Here is a 19,581-nt window from a genome sequence, read left to right as displayed (position 1 = left end):
GTCCATTTATATATGTATATATATATAATTTGAGCTGAAGTACTAAACATCACCAGCATTAACAAATTAGGACTTTTTATTTGAAATTGTTCACCTTTTACACACTTGACAGTTAATATACACAAGCCTTTGTGGTCCCTCTGGCCCGGGACATGGTCAGTGACGATGTGTGCTGGGTATCAACTAGAATGGCCTATGGTGGATGGGAAGCACACACACACACACACGCACACACACACACACACACACACACACTCAAGCACACATGCAGAAGCACACGCTTGCACACACACACAGATTTGCGAGGACGGATACAAAAAAAAAAAAATCACGTCACGACAACGTACTCTAATCTAACACAGCTAATGTCGACATCAACAGAGGAGGCGGGGCTTAAAGTGCATACGTGAACAGGGGAGGGCCTTGCTCGCTTTTAAGATCAGAACAGCCTTTTTAAATAACGAGCCACAGTAATCCTCCAAAAGCAATGATCTTAGTGCCACGCTGTATCTTTGCAAAACGCACATCTCTACTGTAGTTGAGCTCAAACTGTGAAATAAGGACACTGCATAGTTCACGGGGGTTAGTCTTCGATATTATTGCGGTACGATGTAGGTCCAGGTCCAGGTCCAGGTCCAGGTCCAGGTCCGGGGCTGCAGGATGGCACAGAAAGCATGTGTGTTGTAGTTTTCGCTGGGACCGGAGAAATAAATCCACCAAGAGAAGCTGCAGTTGCTTTAAATGTGGGATAATCCACGTGAGGAGAGGTGAGAAGGTGTTTCGCGCCCGATGCATAGAAGGAGTGCAGATGCTGACGCAACTCCTGGGCCCGGTCTTGGTGAAGCACCCGGTTTGGTCCCATGGCGGGGGGGACGTGGGTGGGTGGGGTCAAACAGGTCAATAAGGGGAAAATAGGAGTTGTGGGTGGGAGGTCCTGACAGGCCCGGGGGCTGGGCGGAGCAGTGCGGCAGGGAGGGACTGTGTCTGGAAGAGGCCGGGGGCGGGGCCGTGGTTGGCGATGTGGGCGTGGTTGGCGATGTGGTTGGTGCGGTGCCCGAATGCGTTGCCGAGGGCGGCGGCCACAGCCGCCAGGTGAGCGGGTAGGATCTGCGAGGTGAGAGGCGGACACAGGCGCTCCTTACCCAGGGACACGTTGACCTGGGGGGGGAGACACAAAGCAGTCAGTACACACTGCACCTCCAGGGAGGAGAAACACAACATAATGCGAGAAATTTACATACATACAAAAAGAAATGTGATTCCTTTTTTTCCATTTAAACAAAAGAACAATATTAAATGTCTTGTAAACATAAGCTGTCGCAGATAAAAAGCTAAATAATAACCGGGTAAGAAAAAAAAGATTGCAAATCTGACAGGAGATTCGATTCTAACCAATAATTTGTCAGTTAGTCAATTATATAGACAGAAAGTCACTTCCTGCTTCCTTAAATGTCAATTGAATATAAAAACATGCAATCTGAAGACGTCACATAAAGGTGGCGTCCCTCAACAACAAGGTGGCGTCCCCCAACAACAAGGTGGCGTCCCTCAACAACAAGGTGGCGTCCCTCAACAACACGGTGGCGTCCCCCAACAACAAGGTGGCGTCCCTCAACAACACGGTGGCGTCCCCCAACAACAAGGTGGCGTCCCTCAACAACAAGGTGGCGTCCCTCAACAACACGGTGGCGTCCCTCAACAACAAGGTGGCGTCCCTCAACAACACGGTGGCGTCCCTCAACAACACGGTGGCGTCCCTCAACAACACGGTGGCGTCCCTCAACAACACGGTGGCGTCCCTCAACAACAAGGTGGCGTCCCTCAACAACAAGGTGGCGTCCCCCTCAACAACACGGTGGCGTCCCCCCCAACAACACGGTGGCGTCCCTCAACAACACGGTGGCGTCCCTCAACAACACGGTGGCGTCCCTCAACAACAAGGTGGCGTCCCTCAACAACACGGTGGCGTCCCTCAACAACACGGTGGCGTCCCTCAACAACAAGGTGGCGTCCCTCAACAACAAGGTGGCGTCCCTCAACAACAAGGTGGCGTCCCTCAACAACACGGTGGCGTCCCCCTCAACAACACGGTGGCGTCCCTCAACAACACGGTGGCGTCCCTCAACAACACGGTGGCGTCCCTCAACAACACGGTGGCGTCCCTCAACAACACGGTGGCGTCCCTCAACAACAAGGTGGCGTCCCTCAACAACACGGTGGCGTCCCTCAACAACACGGTGGCGTCCCTCAACAACAAGGTGGCGTCCCTCAACAACAAGGTGGCGTCCCTCAACAACACGGTGGCGTCCCTCAACAACAAGGTGGCGTCCCTCAACAACAAGGTGGCGTCCCTCAACAACACGGTGGCGTCCCTCAACAACAAGGTGGCGTCCCTCAACAACACGGTGGCGTCCCCCTCAACAACACGGTGGCGTCCCCCCCAACAACAAGGTGGCGTCCCTCAACAACACGGTGGCGTCCCCCAACAACAAGGTGGCGTCCCTCAACAACACGGTGGCTTCCCTCAACAACACGGTGGCGTCCCCCAACAACAAGGTGGCGTCCCTCAACAACACGGTGGCGTCCCTCAACAACACGGTGGCGTCCCCCTCAACAACACGGTGGCGTCCCCCCCAACAACAAGGTGGCGTCCCTCAACAACACGGTGGCTTCCCTCAACAACACGGTGGCGTCCCTCAACAACACGGTGGCGTCCCTCAACAACAAGGTGGCGTCCCTCAACAACACGGTGGCGTCCCTCAACAACAAGGTGGCGTCCCTCAACAACACGGTGGCGTCCCTCAACAACACGGTGGCGTCCCTCAACAACACGGTGGCGTCCCTCAACAACACGGTGGCGTCCCTCAACAACAAGGTGGCGTCCCTCAACAACACGGTGGCGTCCCTCAACAACACGGTGGCGTCCCTCAACAACAAGGTAGCGTCCCTCAACAACAAGGTAGCGTCCCTCAACAACACGGTGGCGTCCCTCAACAACACGGTGGCGTCCCTCAACAACAAGGTGGCGTCCCTCAACAACACGGTGGCGTCCCCCTCAACAACACGGTGGCGTCCCCCTCAACAACACGGTGGCGTCCCTCAACAACAAGGTGGCGTCCCTCAACAACAAGGTAGCGTCCCTCAACAACAAGGTGGATTTAGAGTATGGAGGTATGTGTTTTTTTTATCGAGGGAGAACAAGAAAGAGCGACGGCCCCAACCTCCAAAAAAACAACCTAATAGGGTGAAAAGGTCGCCGAAGTTATCCGGCTTAATCTTCTGTATCAGTAATGGAAAATCTACGGTCTCAGAGCACCGGGACGGCGGCGGTTGTCATGGGTTATCAATCACTGACTCAGGCATCGTGACCCTGCGGGAGGCATTCTTTACTCAGAGAAGCTCCTCTCCGTTAACTCAGTCAATGATGGGTTTCATAAAAAGTCATTTCCCCCACACTGGCAACCCGCGCTTCGTCTCGGCAAACAGTGGCCGTGATTAATGCCGTCTTTCCGAGAGCTTCTGTAAGATGGAAAAGGGAGACGCTCCGTTATCTTCGGCTCCTTCATGCATCCTGCAGCATCTGCGTCATGTAGCACCCGTCTGGAGTGCCATGATGCCAGGTGGGGGGGTGAGGGGTGGGGGGGGAGCAGCGAGGACCAGAAAGTTAAATCAATCAGCGTCAGGAAAGTTATTTTCAGTCCACTTGTCGTATTCTGCGGTTCTGTAAACGGGTCTGACGCTATGGCAGAAAACCACACGCTGAGCCACTCTAAATAAGTCAAAACTGACATTTACAATTCCTCATAAATGGTGTTCGACTCCGGGCTGCGTTCCACCCTCCAGGAGCCTTGTTTTTGTCAATAAAGTATCAAATTAAATCCCGCTGTTCCCTGCCAGTGATCTTTAATAAAAAGCCAGGTAACATGTGATCCGCTTATATGAAAGTTGGCATTCCATTGAATTCGGTGCCGTCGGGCGGATTGAAGACACTTTGAAAGCCGTTTGTTTTTGGTGATTAAAAAAAGAACGAAAAGAAATAAATAAGCTGCTACATTTCAGAGTGATGCTTATTATTCTAATAACAGCTTCTCGCCGCTGTGACGGCTGTGATGGTTGTGATCGACACCCGAGATGTCGGAGACGTGCGGTGACTCACCGGCTGCTTGGTCGGGCCCTTCTGCGGTTTGCTGTAGGGGCTGTATTTAGGTTTGGCCGGTTTACCTGCTGCTCGGTCTTTATGGCGCCGGCTGCTGATATGCTGAAAAGGAGACAGGAAATACGTGTTTGTACAATATGGTCTCAGCATGTCATTCTACTGTGTTTTTTATAAGTATTCACGTTTTAACGAAAACATGTATAAACGGAGTAGATAGGATTAATCGTTTTTGTGATCGCCGACATAACACAGGTCAAAGGTCACAGCGGATAACCAGGAACGTGGGGGAAGGAGAAAGGCTTCCGATTGCTCAAATAAATAAATAAATAAAATACCCACAGCTCTCCGGTTTGTAATCACTGACGAGGAAGAAGAAAACCACTTGAACCGTGCACCTCTTCACAAATGGATGAATCGGCAAAAACGGCCTCGGAGAAACACAACAGTTGTTGTAATCATCAAAACATTTATTTTATATAACATTTCCTTTTTATTGCCCTCGATGGACTGGCGGCCTGTCCAGGGTGTCCCCTGCCTTCGCCCTATGTCAGCTGGGATAGGCTCCAGCGCCCCCGCGACCCTAATGAGGATAAGCGGTATTGAAAATGGATGGATGGATGGATTTCCTTTTTATGATTTACAACCCACTCGGCGACCTGTACACAGTTTGTTAGACGGGTTGCGTGTAGCCACGGCAACAGAGTTGAATGCCACACATTCAGGACAACAGCAGTGATGCAGGTGGCCCGCCTAACGTTCACTAAGTTGCAATGAATTGATTAAAAATGTGTTTCTTTGGTTGTAACTTTATGTAAATAAGGTGCCAGAGACGGAATAGAAATGAGACTCAAGATGCAAATGACATCCACGTCAGTCTGAAATGTCATCACGTCATCATTTTATCTGGTTCGACCTTTGTTGGGAAATTGTCACCTAAATACATCCATAAAAAAGCATCAGAATAGACTAATAGAACTTGTCTATGTGTGTGTGTGTGTGTGTGTGTGTGTGTGTATATATAATTAAAAAGTGCCAGACGACCCTTGAATGTCCTCAAATCCTAGAAACTAGTGTCCTTGTGCCAAGTTAATTTAGCTAAAAGGGTAAAGAACATTTGTTTTGTGCCTCAAGGTCATTCGGATCGACCGTTCATCCTGTGGAAAGCGTCTTTCGATATTTCCTTTGTGCAAGTGGCCTGACATTGGGGCTCCAAAGGAAAGATCAGGGGAGGTCACCAAAGCCATAAGATCCATCTCCAGGGGATCATGAACACCCACCCGTCTGATTTATGGATCGCTTGTCAGACAAATCAGCTGGTTGACAGGAAACTTTGACCAGTTTCGAGGCCATTTGCTGACAGTACTTTTTTTTTTTTTAAATACTGCAACTTTCTCTGGATATTCCATCGAAAAAAGTGTGAAAATTGTCATTATCTTTTATGATAGAGGTGCCTGTTACCTCGGCCTCGGTGCTGGAAGCCATTTCAGGGTAGATGGCTTATCGTGCGTTGAGGTGGGAACCGGACCAACACTAAAATACACCTCCTCTCTCAAGAAGAGGAAGTGGCTGCAGACACTCGTGGTGAAGTACAATGCAGAAAGCATTTGCCAAATCATTCAATAGAAGACCGCAGACCAGTGGCCGCGAATAAACAAAGAAAATACAGGAATCTGGAATGAAATCGACCGAAATCCTGTGCAACCTCACGCCGATGAACCACTCGGTGTGGGAACACGACGACAACGAAAGGCCCATTTCTTGCAGTGGGTTTAACAGTCACACTTTTCTTCCTCTCGTTTTAACTGATATTTTCCGCGCCGGATCCTTTTCACAGAGTACTCACTAAAAGCCGCCGCATGAAGAATTCATACAAAGCCCGTGTCTTCTCCGGGAGAGATCTCAAGGTTAGCTCAGGCGAAACCCAGGGGGTTTCAAGTATAGTGGATGAAGCCCCCCCCCCCCACACCCCCCCTACAGAGACAGAATCATCAGCAGCTACCAGAGAAGAGGATGTGTGGATGGCCTAAAGCAGCAGCTAAGATGCACATTCCTGCCAAGCCCGAGGAAAACATCCCAGACTGTTAGCGCTCAGCTTCATTTCCTAAACATCATGTCAACTACAAACCCGTTGCTTTATTTGAGGATTTGAGGGATTAGCAGAAACTTGGTTAGCGTCACTTCTGCAGCAGGAACCTAATTTCCTGTCCCGGTTTGCCGGTTACCAAGAAACGCTTTGACCTGGGGGTTTAAATATACATTTATTATTTATGTGAAAACCACTTCACAGTCTGTACTTGCTTAAATACTAGAACTTCTATAGAAAGCGGTGTCAATCTTCTCATCTAATTTGATGGCGATATTGCAAATAAGCATTTCTTCAAAGGCAAAACACACACAACAAAAGATTTGTCATGTCGGATAATCCGGTAAGAACCGGTGCAATGCCGTGACCTTGTAATACAGTCTGTTTCCAAGTCTTTCTGTTGAAGGTCGTTTGGTCAAAGTCGTCCTCCGGCCCGCTCACCTGTTTCAGCTGAGTCTCTGAGTTGACGTGCACATCACACGTCTCGCAGAAGAAGGTTTTGTTCTGCAGGCCCGTTGTCGATTTGACGGTCGTAGCCAGTTTGCTTTTGACTCCCGACCGGGGGAACGACTTGATGGAGCCCACGCCGGTCCGGGCCTCGAGCATCGTCTTGTGCTTTGTACCTGCAGGTCCAAACAGGAAGCAGCCGGTACATTAACCTCAACCAGTAGATGCTGCCTCAAGGGAAAGGTGAGATCAGACGTGCACGGCTGTTGTGAAGGTCAGTGTGGAAGGGTCAACTTGTAAATGACACGACAACGTGGAGGACCCTGTTAAACTCATTCATGGTTCCCACACATCTCTTTGTTTTGGGGGGTTATCCCTGCAGGGCAGCGTTAACATTGATGTTTAGGTCAACCTTTAAGTGAATTGCTGTGCTTAAAAGTGGAGATGTCAGTGTGTTTGTGTCTGCCACGCCCCTGTCGATGGGTTCTTTGACTTCCTCTCACGCCCCGGGGGTTCGATTCCGGTCTCGGGACTTCTGTTATCGGCCGATTGGACGGGTGCTATCAGAGGTTATCAGCCTCATGGATGTGGTTGGACGGGGGCCTGCGAACACCCACTTGATTCAAAAGGCCGTTATCATCTATCGTCTCGGTTAATTCACCAATACGAATGTAGGAAGACAACGGCGACCTTGAGTGGTCGAGGTCATTTGGACGTGAGCGGAGGAGGAAGTCAGGACACGTAGTTTAAAGGGCAACGCACCCTGTGGCCGACGCTGCAGACGGATTGGTCAAACAGAAACAGGACTTTCACCCAGGAAACCGCTGTTTCTGTGAAACTAAAAGTCTGATTTTACCGTACTTTTGTACGCCGTGTCTGTACAAATACCTTATAATTATTACAAATGGTCCACGGATAACATTTGTCTCTTACCGCTGTTGTGAGCCTCCAGCTGCGATGCAGAGTTGACCGCCACTTTGCACAGCGAGCAGTACATGAGACGTCGAGCTTTCTCCTCCTCTGATTCCGCGTCCGCCTTCCCCTCCGGTTCGGCCTCGGGGTCCAGGTCCGGTTCTGAGGGCGAGTTGACAGACGAGTCCCCCCCAGCTGCCGAGGTAGTCTCCGGGGCGCTCTGGACGATCGGCGAGGCCACGGGGGCCGGCGTTGGCGTCGGGAGGGTCGTCAAGGAGGCCAAGGGGAGCCGGAGCACGGGGGATAGCGGTGGGGGCACCGCTCCAAGAACGCCATCTGCAGCGAGGAAATAGATCATTTATTTTAAATGATATGACTTCTTTCATCATGTAGGATGCAAAAATGTTTTATTCATGTAATGTTTAGCCAACAAGTGTTCTTTAAAAACTGAGATGTGGACTTAAAAAGCAAGATTAATTCCTAGTTGAATCCAAGTGCTGTAACAAGATAGGTTTTGTTAGGATTACGTGAGAATATAAGTATTCGGTTAATTTGCACAACATGTTGGTGTTGTTTTTTTTAGTTTTAGTTTAGGACGCTGCCAAAACCACATTCAAAGGAGTGTTTGCCGGACGCAGGGCTGGGAATTGCAAATCCCCCCAAAAAATTCTTTCAAATGAAGAAAACAACATCTTCCACCTGTGCAGCATTTAGGAAATATGCGACAAAATATATACGACCAAATATAGAAACGCTGCAAGACGATACAGAAGTTTAAAAAACACAAACGGTTCCAGGGAACAGAGTTTAATTGCTGGCAGTCTCAAACACCAGAGATTAGACGTGTCCACAACAAGCGACTCTCAGAGAAAAGTACCCATAACTAAATATTGTGGATTTTGAATTTGAGGTTTATTTATCTAAATGCATCTTTCTTTCACACTTGTTGGTCGTTTTCCAGGTTCTGGATCTCATACAAGGAGATTTTAAGCTCAAGTGGATATTTACGCTCACCATAAAGTGACATAATTTACATTGTGATAAATTAATATGGAAAAACATCCCACGACTGTTGGACTGGGTTACCCAGAAAGTGTAACAAAGTAACGAAAACTGGTCCTTTTTGTACCCACATCTAGAACCTACAAATGGCAAAGTATATTAATGACGAGTTACTCATGTCGATAATTGATCACGTGCCCATACCCGACAAACACAATCGATATTATTGAAAGCGCTCTGCAAGAGACGCTGACCTTTTTAATTCACGGTTATTCCGTGAACAACACAAAGAAACGTCTGATATGTTTAGACGGCAGTCGATCGATATCTGTGACTCATAAAACAACGCCACGCGTCAGTGTATGGAATACAGAGCACTTGCTACCCCATATATATATATATATATATGAAATTTAATTTTGCCCCAGGAGCACCACCTGATCGATGCCAATGCCTCTTGAATTCGGTCACAAAATGAACATCAGCCAGCCGGGAGAGCAAATCAATAGTGAATTATGTCACGCTATTTTTTATATATATATATATATATATATATATATATATATATATATATATATATATATATATATGGCTCTTATTTATCCCAGCGGAGGAGCTCCAGGTTGCATCGTCACGGGGGTTCACTTCAGGAAAAGGTTTAACATTTCTTTTTTTTTTAAAAAGCATCAGTTTTGGAGCAGCAGGTATGTTTCTGTACTTCTTCACACAAGAAGGAGCAGATCGAGCTTCATGGATTCAAGCCGTGGCATTGAAGGACTGCAGCTCATTGACACACTGGATGAAAGCGTCAATGTGAATGTCTGTCTTTGTTTTCTTCTTCTTCTTCTTCTTTTCATCCATTAACCTTTTGAAATGGGCACATTTATGTAATACTCTCCTCTCACGAATTCCCCGTCTTGGTTTAATGAACTCTCTCGTCATTCACACCTGATCGTCCTTCATTCCCTTCACCTGGTTGTCATCTCACCTGCAGCCCATCCCCTCGTCAGTCCCTCTCTCCTTAGGTCCCCTCACTTGTCCTCGGCCAGATCGTCTTGTGTTTTCATGCCGAGCGCTCAGCGTTACGTTTGTCTCTATTCCTGATCTCCCGGTTCTGACCCCGCCTGTACCGAGTAAAGACGTTCGTCTTCGTTACCCCGAAACAATTGGCGAGCAACAAAGAGATTGAATGACGTCGATGATGGCGTTCGAGAGGGTACTTCCCTGAAGCAGGACTGGGGTGTTGGCTCTATTGACACAGCAGGCCGGTCTGCTCCGAATCAGCAACGCAAATACAACAAACAGCCAAAAACAGGACCGGCCTATAAATCTACTTCTCATCGGGGCTTGAAGTGGAAAAAAAAAAACCCCAGTGCCAACGCATCAGTCATTCACGTCCCTGTCGGCGCTATCAGCCATCTTTAGTACACTCTGAATATCTTCAGTGATTCAAGGAGATATTGGGTTCGTGTCCCATATTATTACCATAAATAGCATCGGATAATAATTGTATTATTTACACGGAGCACGATCTTGCATTGAACATTTAATTATTCTGGAAATGTCGATTTGAGGAGATTCAGAAAAAAAAGTGTATTAATATAAAAAACATTTAAATGAATTAAATTAGTTCGCTAAATAAAGAAGTTATGACTGCACATCATTTGTTACAGAGGACGTGAAGATTGTGTTTAGAAATAAGTCAAATGAGCACCGATTCTCACAACCGCACGGAACATTTGTTCAACGTTTTGCAGACGCTCCTCCTGCTCCTCCCTCCTCCTCCTCCCTCATGCTCCTCCCTCCTGCTCCTCCCTCCTGCTCCACCCTCCTGCTCCTCCCTCCTCCTCCTCCCTCATGCTCCACCCTCCTGCTCCTCCCTCCTGCTCCTCCCTCCTGCTCCACCCTCCTGCTCCTCCCTCCTGCTCCTCCCTCCTCCTCCTCCTCCCTCATGCTCCTCCCTCCTCCCCCACCCTCCTGCTCCTCCCTCCTCCTCCTCCCTCCTGCTCCACCCTCCTGCTCCTCCCTCATGCTCCTCCCTCCTCCCCCACCCTCCTGCTCCTCCCTCCTCCCCCACCCTCCTGCTCCACCCTCATGCTCCTCCAGGGAGCTCACAAGGCGTCCTCAGGCCAGATGGGAGCTACAATCCCTCTAGCGGCCATCGAGAGGCCTCCTCCTAATGTCTGGAGTACCTCCAAAGAGGCCCAGGAGGTGTCCTCACCAGATGCCTGAACCATCTCAGCTGACCTCAGCATTCCTCTCCAGCTCCTTCAGGATGTGTGAGCTCCCCAACGTATATCTGGAACGGGGATTTTTTTTTTGTTGCAAATGAAGTGCAAGAGGAAGGCAATTATTTGCGTAGCAGCATCCACTACACTGATAAAAGAGAAAGGTCAACTAAATACTCTCAACAAATTGTGTCCAGTGGGATTTTAGGCTCGTCGGGAGGAGAAAGTTATGATGGTGAGAATTCTACTAAAAGAAGAAGAATGGTGGAAAAGTTCCATTAGTTTAATGAAACCTACTGGGGAAAAAATGTGATGACAGCACACAATATGAGAGAGGAAGGGGACTCCCCAGATATAATCAATTCAATGTTTCTTCACTATATAAATTATGGATTGTGATTTTTATCAAGTTGTTGATGCATTAAAACAGTTTACAAGCAGTAATTCCTGCTCATTTACCAAATTGCTGCTGTACGTTTTATAGATTAATTATAATAATAAGAATTTAGTAACCTATGCAATGTGTTTTATATTTTGTTTTACTAAGTTAGGTAAGTCATGCAAAAAGTCAGATGTACAAAATCATTTATATGCATTTAAATTATAAACTTGATTGACATCAAGCGTTTCTTTCTTTTGGGTCGCTGCAGCAATTCTATTACACAATTTTAACAAGATCTTTCCATCACGTGACCTTCAGCAAGGTCGTGTAGATTCCTGTCGGCGATGCAATGCTGTGCAGCCACGACTAATTGACCTCTACCTGTAAATCTGTGTGTGTTCATCCTGTGGATGTAAAGAAGAACACCTGGCATTAAAAGGCCATTATTCCAGGCCGTTACACTCAATATCGTGACTGGAACATTTATTTAAAGCCTCTGTACGCTCAAATAGGGGCCCGGCGACTTCAGTTATTGTGTAATTTATGTTCCGTTTCATTTGAGTTCAGGCTGAATGCGCAAGAGACAGAAAATCCACCCATTTCTTCCAATTTACATTCATAAAAAACGGCTTAGATTTACGATCAGTTATCTAAATAACGCTTACATTTGAACTTCAGTCAAAGCGACACATGTTCATGTTATTGGGGGCACCTCAAGCCATTACCACAAGAACAATAATTAATCTGTGAACTATTTAGGATGCGTGTTGACCTTGTCACTCCCGATGAATAATGTTTACGCCACGAGCAGAGCGGCTGCGACCTCCCCCCCCCCCCTGTAATTAGCAACAACCCAGTCCCATCAAAACAACCTGAAATCACTCCGATTAGCTCGCGCTGCCGCCACACCTGCTTCTCTGGGCAGCTTTTCAATGGCACGGTCACCGGGACCGAGCTTCGGTTCCAGAGAAGAGCGAGTGGGGGTCTGGTGCTCGTGTGCGTGGGGGGGGGGGGGGGGGGGGGGGGTGGTGGGGTGGTGGGGGGGTCGTCATCGAACTGCTTTCGGCCGATGTTCCCACCGACAGAATTATCTTAAAGTAGCTTTCAGAAATCCTTTCGGCACTTTTCTGTGCCGACCTTTTTAGAGACGGCTCCTCTGGGAAGAGTCATCTGCATTCTTTTCTCACGAGGAGAATGTTTCTTCTGGCAAAGGCCGACTTCACACTGACGCAGTGTGATGAACAGAAAACACCGGTTGGGGGGGGGGGGGGGGGGGGGGGGGGGGGGGGGGGGGGGGGGGGGGGGGGGGCTGTTATTAAGGAACACTCCAACATCTTTGGCATCCTGCTTGTTTTCTCTGATATGTGGAGTGTGAAAATCAATATCAATTTCATTTTTATCAATTCAGTAGAGAGGTGGCTCCATGGTTTTGTTTAGCTTAACAAACGCTGGAGGGAGGGGGTTAAAAGTACGTGTCGTATTAAGCGTGAACGCTCAATTCTTGGACCTGGAAACGATAGTTTGACATCTTATCTCAACTTCCTACGGAGCTACTTTTTAACGGCATCTCTTCATCAGGGGCCGAAATCTTCTCAGTTTGGTTGGCGTGAGTTTGCTTCGCCAGGGATTTATTATTAGCTTAGCTTAGCATAACGACTGCAAGAACCTTGTAAAACTACAACTTGTAATTTTTTGGGGGGATTTATGATTGTATCAAAGAAACAAGATATTAATTAATTATAACTAGCCAGCTATATAGATGTTGTAGGGATCTATTTTATCTTTTGACCGAGTCAGGCCAGCTATTTCCCCCGGTCTTTATGCTAAGCTAGGCTAATTGCACGGACATGAGAGTGGAATAAATCTCAGCGATAAAGTGGATCATTGTATTTCCCACAATGCAACTTTAAACGCAGCTTTGGAGTTGTTAAAGGAAACCTTCGACACGGCGAAGATGTTCTCGTTGCTAAACTTGGCTGAACGTGTCAATGACCTGCCCCTGTAATACTAATAATAATAAAACATAAAGCGAGCGCATTTATACACAGCTTGTTGAATAAAAGTGCCTTTGTGTGCAGGCATGTTAAATCTGCTGACAGTAAGGACCAAGTCAGAGCTAATGGCTGTTTAATCTATTTGGAAAATAAGTATTAATCCACATCTTCCTACTTATTATATTGCCGCGTGGTTGGTGAGGTCGTGCCGTGTTAAGACACGCATGTCTCTGCCCTTGTGTTGGGGTGAACCCATCTTCCACGGTGTGATTAAAGAGCCATTTGCTGATGGAAGGGCAGGTGATTAAAGTGGGCCGCGGCCGGCCTAGGACGCCGGGCACTCTGGGAAGCCTCCAGTAATCCATATCCCCAGTCAGTGTGACCTAACTGGCTCTGCGAGGCCCAGTTAAGAACTCAATCCCCTCTCATTAATGGAGGTAATGACTGCGATCAATCTAAAGTTGGTATGGCCCGACAGCAAGGTGGGAGGAGAAAGAAAGAGACGGAGAGGTCAGGTAGAAGAGAGGAGAGGATGAGAAACAAGAACAAAGGAGGGCAGATGGAAAGGGGAAAAAGCAAAACTGGAAAAGTAAGCAAACAGTGGAAAATCCAGTGGGTGAAGGTGAGAGGAGAGAGATAACATTGAAGGAGAGTAATCGAGTGTGGGACACAAAGGGAGAGGAATTGAGAGGGTGGGAGTGCTGAAGGCGACAAAGACGGAGAATCAAGAGGTGCTGCGACCCGCCGAGACACGACGGACTCGTTTTATTTTTTCTCCTCCTCCATTTGTACCGCGGCCTCTCTTCACGCTCCCCCGAGATCTGCTTGGGCGATAGACAAAGAAGCGGCGCTCTGAAATCCTTCCACTCCACTTAAGCTTTCAGGCAATCACAGGACCCCCCCCCCCCCCCCCCCCCCCAGAGGTGTGATTACCTTTCTCAATGAAGCCGGATTAAGCCCTTTAATTCAAAACGATCGGGCCTTATTATACGCTGTCACAACTTGAAGGACAGAAAGCCCTCATGGCTCTTGAGTTCTGTCAAATTTCATTCGACGTTCTTCTTCTTTCTCTCTCGTCAGTATTCAGTAAATGAGAAAAGGGTCACGGTTGAATATTCCTCCACTAAAAGATTGATAAGGTGAACAATTTGCATTCTCAAATAAGCGCGCATCGACGCTCGCAATCATCTTTTTGGTTGGGGGGGGGGATTCTAAAGCGGCATTATCTCCAATATTTAACAGCGACAGGAATCACTGAATTGAATTCACACTGATTTATCTCCTTCCAATTTCATCCCAAAGCAAATGATCCGCGCCTAATTTCTGTTGGGAATTTTCTTTTGCGGTTGCACATCGTCCCCCCCCCCAAATGAGAACATTTACAGCGCCGCGCAGGTACGTAGCCAATCTATTCACACACTCGTCAGGTCTGACGTCTGTTTCCAACACGGCGCATCTACGGAGACCTTTAAAAAAAAAAAAAATTCTTCTTTTTTTCCTGGGTGGAGGTCGGGGAGGGCAGCCGATGGGGAGGTGAGGAAGAAGGGTGTGGAGGGGAGGGTTGGGGGGGGTCGTGGGGGTCCTGAGCCAGCTTCCTGCCAGCCTGCAGCCGGCTCCGCTGTACAGCTGCTGTCAGGGCTGGCGTGGCTCCCCTGACAATCTGCTCTTTAATAGCTAATATCAGGGTACATTTCCTCAGGCGCTGGACTGGAACTGAGAGATGGCGGGCTGTGCTGTGGGCTTTTCTCTCTCTCGCAAGGACACACACACACACACACACACACACACACACACACACACACACACACACACACACACACACACACACAGATTACTTGACAGGCGTGCCCTGAGTCTACCGTCCGTCCTTCTCGGAGCCGACGCGGGTTCAAAGACACAAAGTGTGCTTTATGACATTGAACGCGCTTTCACGCTGTGCAAAAAAATTAGAATTTTTTAGAGCAAATTTCTCGTTTTGTAAGTGAATTAATTAGTTAGTTAGTTTTGATTATGAAACTTGAATTTGTTGCTGCAAATCAAAACACTTTTTCTTTCAGAATAGACCTATAATATTTTTTTGGGGGCGGGTTTTCAAGTGGTGCGGATTCTGCATATTTGCTAAAATCTTGATTAAGGATGTCATCAATCCTCTTAAATCACACAATCAGGAAAATGTTATGTTGTGCTTTTGGAATAAAATTGTTCTAAAGATATGTTTTTTTGTGGTTAATTGTAGAGCCAAACGACCCCATTGAAAGCCCACTCTGCTAACGCCCACAGAGCTCGGCCTCCCTGTTGTTTTCAGCCATTATTCTTCCCAGAACTGCTTTTCATTAGCGCGATCTCGGCGCCGCTGATAAACCGTCAAATACTTCGGCCTCACAGACAACGCAGCGTTTACCCACATCCACAATTCGTTCTTCTGACATCCGAGCGCATTAATATTCATTACCCAGAGCCACTTGTGACAAACCGCCGCCCCCGCACACTGGATACACGATAGCCAGATGATGCAGCGCTTTTTGGGGGGGTTTCGTAAAGGCACTGAAATGATTAATAGCCATTTGTCTCTGTGGTTATGAAGGCAAGTTCTCCGCCCCGCGGATAATGCATGTAAAATGTATTTGGTATGTTCTGTAAGTGCCTGTTTGTAGAGTCCATAACAGATGGTGCAGTGAGAGGAGGTCTGAGAGCCAGTGTTCACCCGATATGGATGCAAGGAGTCTACTTTTAAAGTAGCTTTAGGATATGAGCAAATCTCATCCCCCCGCCTGACAGTAGCACATATAATATTCTTTATCAGCATCTTCCGTTGAGGCAATATGACGTTCATCTCTCGATAATAAAAAAACGAATCCCCTTTGAGATCTTCTCTAGAATTTACATTTTTAAACAATCTGCGAGTCTGTATTGAATGAGCTGGAGTCAAGATGCTACACAACCAGTATGCGTCACCACTAAACTACGTTTTGGCTGCACCCTGAAGAAAAAACACTAAACCTCTAAAATCAATTCCTGCAGATGATCGCCAGCAAAAACTACAAAAAGAAAGACTGATGACCAAATAATAATCAATACAAACAGCCTTCGTGGAGAATTGTGTCGCAATATAAAAACATCTCCATACTTTAGGTTCAGCATTAGTCCAAGAGACAAAAGTTTTCTAAGATTTACATCAGATTTGATTTTAAACTTGCATTCTCTCTCCTGACCAGCAGGGGGCGACTCCCCCGGATGCAAAAAGAAGGCCAATTGCATGAAGGTCTGTGCGAAAATGACCTTAACTCTCACTTGATTTATCACATTGTAAACATGAGTTTATGGTCCCAAAATAGACCATAAAACAGAGTGGGCTTTAGGGCGGGCTTACTTTGATTGACAGGTCGCTGCCGACCACCAGAGCCCGAGCCGTTCATTGAAGATCTGCACGAAATGTGATCTTTTTGAAAGTCGTACATTTACCGGAGTTGTACTTTCTCGGATCCACTGTTGCTCGAGACATCCAAGTTGGCAGCCAAAGGGTGCATTACGTCACCTGAGCGCTCATTTGCGGTAAAAGCGTGGATTAGCTCAAAGGGTTTCTTGAGTGCAAATTGCTCCACTTAACGGTCTGACGTTTGCATAGCAGCTTAGTGACTCTGCTGCCAGGTGTGACGCTCTTAAAATCACATAAAGATCAGCGTGCGACCCGTGTGAGGTTAAAAATGGAGAATTAACTACTTGGCAATACTGTTTTCTCACCTACTTTGAAACTCAACAGAGAAACATTATTAATATTTGTAGCGGAGTCCAAATCACCTGAACATCCCGATCTCTGAGGCGCGTGATAAGAATACCTTCCATTTAATAGTTCAATTTTCACCTGCTGCAACCTTTTAAGCTGCGGGCATGAATAGGTCAGACTTGACAAATGGGTCACGGTGCACCATGAGCTCCAGAAATGTGCTCCTAATTTAAATACTTGTGGAACATTGGAAGAAGTGCACGGGCGGAGGTAGAAAATAATCCCAGAGCGTGACGGCTCAATGTGTTTCCATTTTCTTCTATTGTTACAGAGGGGGAAGACTTTCATTGGGCCAGTTTCATGACATAATAACAGGCCGCTTAAGGAATATGACATCGGAGGAGACCGGCGGAGCAGATCTCCTTAGCAGACGAGGACGTCATCCTCCACAGAACCAACGCAGCAGATAAAAAGCATTTATAATAATCTGCGTCTGGTTCCCTTCAGGTGCTGCAAGTTGCCGGTTCCTGTTTGTTTACTTTTTCCAACACGTTTTAAAGCGGGGAGGTTCCACCGAGAATAAGAATGTTTTGTTTTTTGGCAGACGCCGGGCGGAGATAACCGGCTTTACACAGCCACCTGGCTGCGACGTGATGAATATTAATACAGCACCAAACAATGTGCACCGGCAACACATTTAATTAAAAAAAACAAACGGGATAACAGGCAAACGAAAAGGTACAAATCCAATATGGGAGGTTGCAACGTTTTCTTAAAAAACGGGCAGCATATTGAAGAATTCAGAACAACTGCAGCTTCAGGTTTACCTGAATGGACAGTTTACCCCATTATTACAAAAAGATGTTGTGTGCTATTTATCAATCTCGATTGTTTTAGATCATAGCGATGCCTCTCCAATATAATGGGGACAATATGGAACTCTGCTTGTGGTGCTCAAAGCATCAAAAAAAGAAGAAGCAATCATGACCCGGCTATTCGAGAACATCTACAGCAGTTTCATGTCGGAACTATGGTTGAAAGAAAATAGCACGGGCATATTATATTTGGGAGAAGGCAACTATGGCTAACAATCTAGATTGATAAACAGCAGTAATGCTCTCAAAAGCATTCGTGGTGTTGCACCAAAAAGTGTCAAAAGTAGTAGAAAAAACTGTTTCAGCGCCTTGTTTGTGCCCTTTTGTATTGATTTATATCACCTAAATGCCATACTTGCATCACAACACTTCCATAGTCATTTAAACCTAAACCACAGCACCTTTTGTAGTTTTGTTGCCTAAACCTGTGAAGACGTCATTTTATTTTGAAAAGACCGTATGCATGAAACTAGCAGAAATTGACACGTATTGCTGCACCTTCGTAGGGAAGAATGCCCTTTTAGGGATAGCGTTCAACCCATCATACAAGTGGTGCTGGAGTTCTGAAGGTTAATTCTGTCGTCAGAGATCTTGTTGTTTTATTTTTTTTGGGGGGGGGGGTCCAACATTCATTCATTCACAGAAAGGCCGGCAGCTACAAAAAGGAAGCTGGGGGGGGGAGCGTGCAGCGAGCAGGAAGACACAAACCTTCCCCGTCGGTGCCGTTGGGGACCTGCGAGGTGTTGATGCCCTTGGCGGTCTCCTGGTTGGCGGTCTCCTTGGTGACCGCTGAGCCTTTCAGCTTGCTCTTCGGAGAGTCCAGGGCTTTTAGCTTCTTGGCGTGTTTGGTCCCCTTGTAGTGGGCCAAGGCCTGGTTCTGTGAGGGGAACAAATGGAGGGCTCAATATACTAGAGGAATGCAGTCAATTAAGCACACTAAACAATAATTATCAGTCCTGCAAAAACATTTTACACAAATTATTAACACAGCCATGTAATTGGTCATTTAAGTGCTAATTTCATTGTTTTTTTCTTTGCGTACCGGAAAGGCTATATAGTATTAGTACATGCAGAATTTTTTTTAAATCACAAATAAAGAATTATTCTACAACAATAAGCTTCTTTAGAATGCCTTGATGTCTTTGTTTGCAAAATATGTCCCCGGCATCCGTAATCCAACGTGACTACGGTGCAAATTCTTTATTAACACCTGCATGCCGATGATTGAGAAATGTGTGTGTGACCCATGTATAATTTTTTGGGGGCATTGGCTGTTTGCTTCAAAGTCCGAACACGTAGCTCCACCGAGATTCACCTTCAACAGAGGTGGGACACATGCAAAGACTTTGAGCTGTCCTTGTTTACTTCTGCATACTTTTCCTGGGGCAGGAAGGACGGGAGAGAAGCCTTTTGGAATAAATATGTGCCAACCACGTGTTCCCAAAAGGCATCTGTAAGCGTCTTTATTGATGGGCCACAGTGGGGATATTCACTAAAGATGTCTGGGACAAAGAGCCCATTCCAGGTAGTCCTCTATTATATTATATATATTAGTCCTGTTTCCTTTTGTTCTTCTTTATTAGTGTCAATTTAGAAGTCCTGAGATCCAAGGGGCTGCCTCCACACGGCTCTCAACATGGCGACGGCAGCTTGCAGCTAACGATGCTAACAGAGTTCACCTGAGGGGAACCTGGAGGCTGGGTCGGCGTTATCAGCTGTAACCGACGTTATGAGGGAATAATATAATATTCGGTTGTATCGCTAACAAATTATTTTAA

At 46.9% G+C, this 19,581-nt stretch overlaps 1 protein-coding gene across 1 annotated transcript in view; it reads right to left on the bottom strand.

The window, feature by feature from the left end:
- Positions 1-296: 296 nt before the first annotated feature.
- The window catches only part of znf385d (zinc finger protein 385D), a 51,592-nt gene continuing 32,307 nt past the window's right edge, over positions 297-19,581 (bottom strand). Inside the window, exons 4-8 of the mRNA XM_034528940.1 lie at positions 18,512-18,680; positions 7,620-7,934; positions 6,681-6,862; positions 4,157-4,258; positions 297-1,158 (exon numbers count right to left, since the gene is read on the bottom strand). Coding sequence (XP_034384831.1) covers positions 898-1,158; positions 4,157-4,258; positions 6,681-6,862; positions 7,620-7,934; positions 18,512-18,680 — 1,029 coding nt within the window. The 3' untranslated portion in view covers positions 297-897. The remainder of the gene's footprint in view (positions 1,159-4,156; positions 4,259-6,680; positions 6,863-7,619; positions 7,935-18,511; positions 18,681-19,581) is intronic.

Source organism: Cyclopterus lumpus, chromosome 25 (assembly GCF_009769545.1).
Source record: "Cyclopterus lumpus isolate fCycLum1 chromosome 25, fCycLum1.pri, whole genome shotgun sequence".
Lineage (NCBI taxonomy): Eukaryota > Metazoa > Chordata > Actinopteri > Perciformes > Cyclopteridae > Cyclopterus > Cyclopterus lumpus.
This window is presented reverse-complemented; position numbering and strand designations above follow the sequence as displayed.